The sequence below is a fragment of the Sphaeroforma arctica genome (genome assembly GCF_001186125.1).
Source record: "Sphaeroforma arctica JP610 unplaced genomic scaffold supercont1.6760, whole genome shotgun sequence".
Taxonomy (NCBI): domain Eukaryota; class Ichthyosporea; order Ichthyophonida; genus Sphaeroforma; species Sphaeroforma arctica.
Genome location: NW_014033798.1, coordinates 26 through 1,575, shown reverse-complemented (window position 1 = coordinate 1,575; position 1,550 = coordinate 26). Strand labels below are relative to the sequence as shown.

Genomic DNA, 1,550 nt, shown 5'->3' with positions numbered 1-1,550 from the left:
TATATATACACACACATACATATATATATATATACATACATACATACATACATACATACACACACATACATATATATATATATATATATATGTATATATATATATAAATATATATAAATATATATGGTTGGCGATACTCCACCTGACATTGTTGTTGGCGCACCTAATAATTGTTCACCGCAGATAAGTCCTGATTTTTAAAACTGGCTTGGCGCCGAATCTCCAATTCCATTGCTTCGGCCAATTCGAGTTCGTCTCTGTATTTGTACATCGATAGATACGTTGAGTTGAAAAAGTTCGGCACTTTTATTGTAGTGTACAAAGGGTATACTTAAGAATAGCAGTGTGGCAATAAGTATGAGATTCAATCCCACTTGCCTGTAACAGTAATCCAACATGATAGTGTATTGACGTAGATAAGAGCATTAATCCCGTGAAACAATGGCGCATGGCACGGAGGGTTAAAAAAACCCACACGGGCGAGTCGATCTGGTCAGCAGTATAATTAGATAGGCCCAACAAGATCCTTGCGTAAAATGGGCGTATCCGGTCGGCTAGAGTGCTTTCAAGCAACAAGTACACTACAACAAAATAAGTCATTTGCAGTTTAGCCGAAGATGGCTGAGCTGGCAGTACTAGATGATCATGCACATGTAGACTAACCCCCCCCCAACCAGGCCCAATAATAAGCAGTTACCAACTCGTAACGAAATCATATATCTGCCACGCTGTGTTGATTTACATACCCCGATATACCCTCATCGTTGTCACTCATTATGTAGTCACGGCTGTGGCGGTAGCGACAGTCATGGTCATACACGTTGATCAAAAGACACAAAAAACAACTAGTCGCCTCCACGAGCATTTGACAACACAACTTGCGAATAAAAATGCCTATATGTACATATGTACATATCTACATACCCCGATATACTATCCTCGTCATCGCTCATTGTGTGGTCACGGCTGTGTGGCGGTGGAGACAGTCCTAAATGGTCATCCGCGCCATCGTGGCCCCCGAGTACAGCTGCGGTGAGGCGAGAGAAGACGGGCTTCATGTATTTGCGGTCGAATCTGTGCCAGAAAAAGGCCAGTTTGCTGTCGTTGGGCCGGTACAGCGAAGTGCCTTGGCTCATATCACCCTGTGGTCAAGAAATGAGTATTACTATGTACGGTTGCAGCACTTGCGATGGTGAAACACGAAACTACCAAGGCGTGTGCATCTTTGTACCCTGGCACAATCACTCTGTGGTGGGGGAATGAGTATTATATCGAAGGGTTGTAGAGCAATACACCGAAGATTTTAAGCACTTGTAATTGAAAAGTACGAGGCTATCGGTATCTGCATGTCTTTGTACGATGTGGTCTTGTGGTCCGGGATGGGCTCGTGATGACTTGCTTCTTTTACTGCTACAAGCCAAATTACAGAACTATCGCTGTGCCTAATTCACGGGTATGAACATCAAGGTGTAGTAGGACCTTGCCCACGACACGTCCACAGTATATAAGAAACGATTTGTCCACACACACACACACACACACACACACAC

At 43.4% G+C, this 1,550-nt stretch overlaps 1 protein-coding gene across 1 annotated transcript; it reads right to left on the bottom strand.

Moving 5' to 3' along the window:
- Nucleotides 1-129: 129 nt before the first annotated feature.
- On the bottom strand, nucleotides 130-1,136 carry SARC_15797 (hypothetical protein; the record flags this gene model as incomplete). The annotated part of the gene is made up of 2 exons (XM_014290092.1): nucleotides 130-257; nucleotides 925-1,136. The coding sequence occupies 2 exons, from the start codon at nucleotides 1,134-1,136 to the stop codon at nucleotides 164-166; spliced, it is 306 nt and encodes a 101-aa protein (XP_014145567.1). The 3' UTR covers nucleotides 130-163.
- Nucleotides 1,137-1,550: the final 414 nt, after the last annotated feature.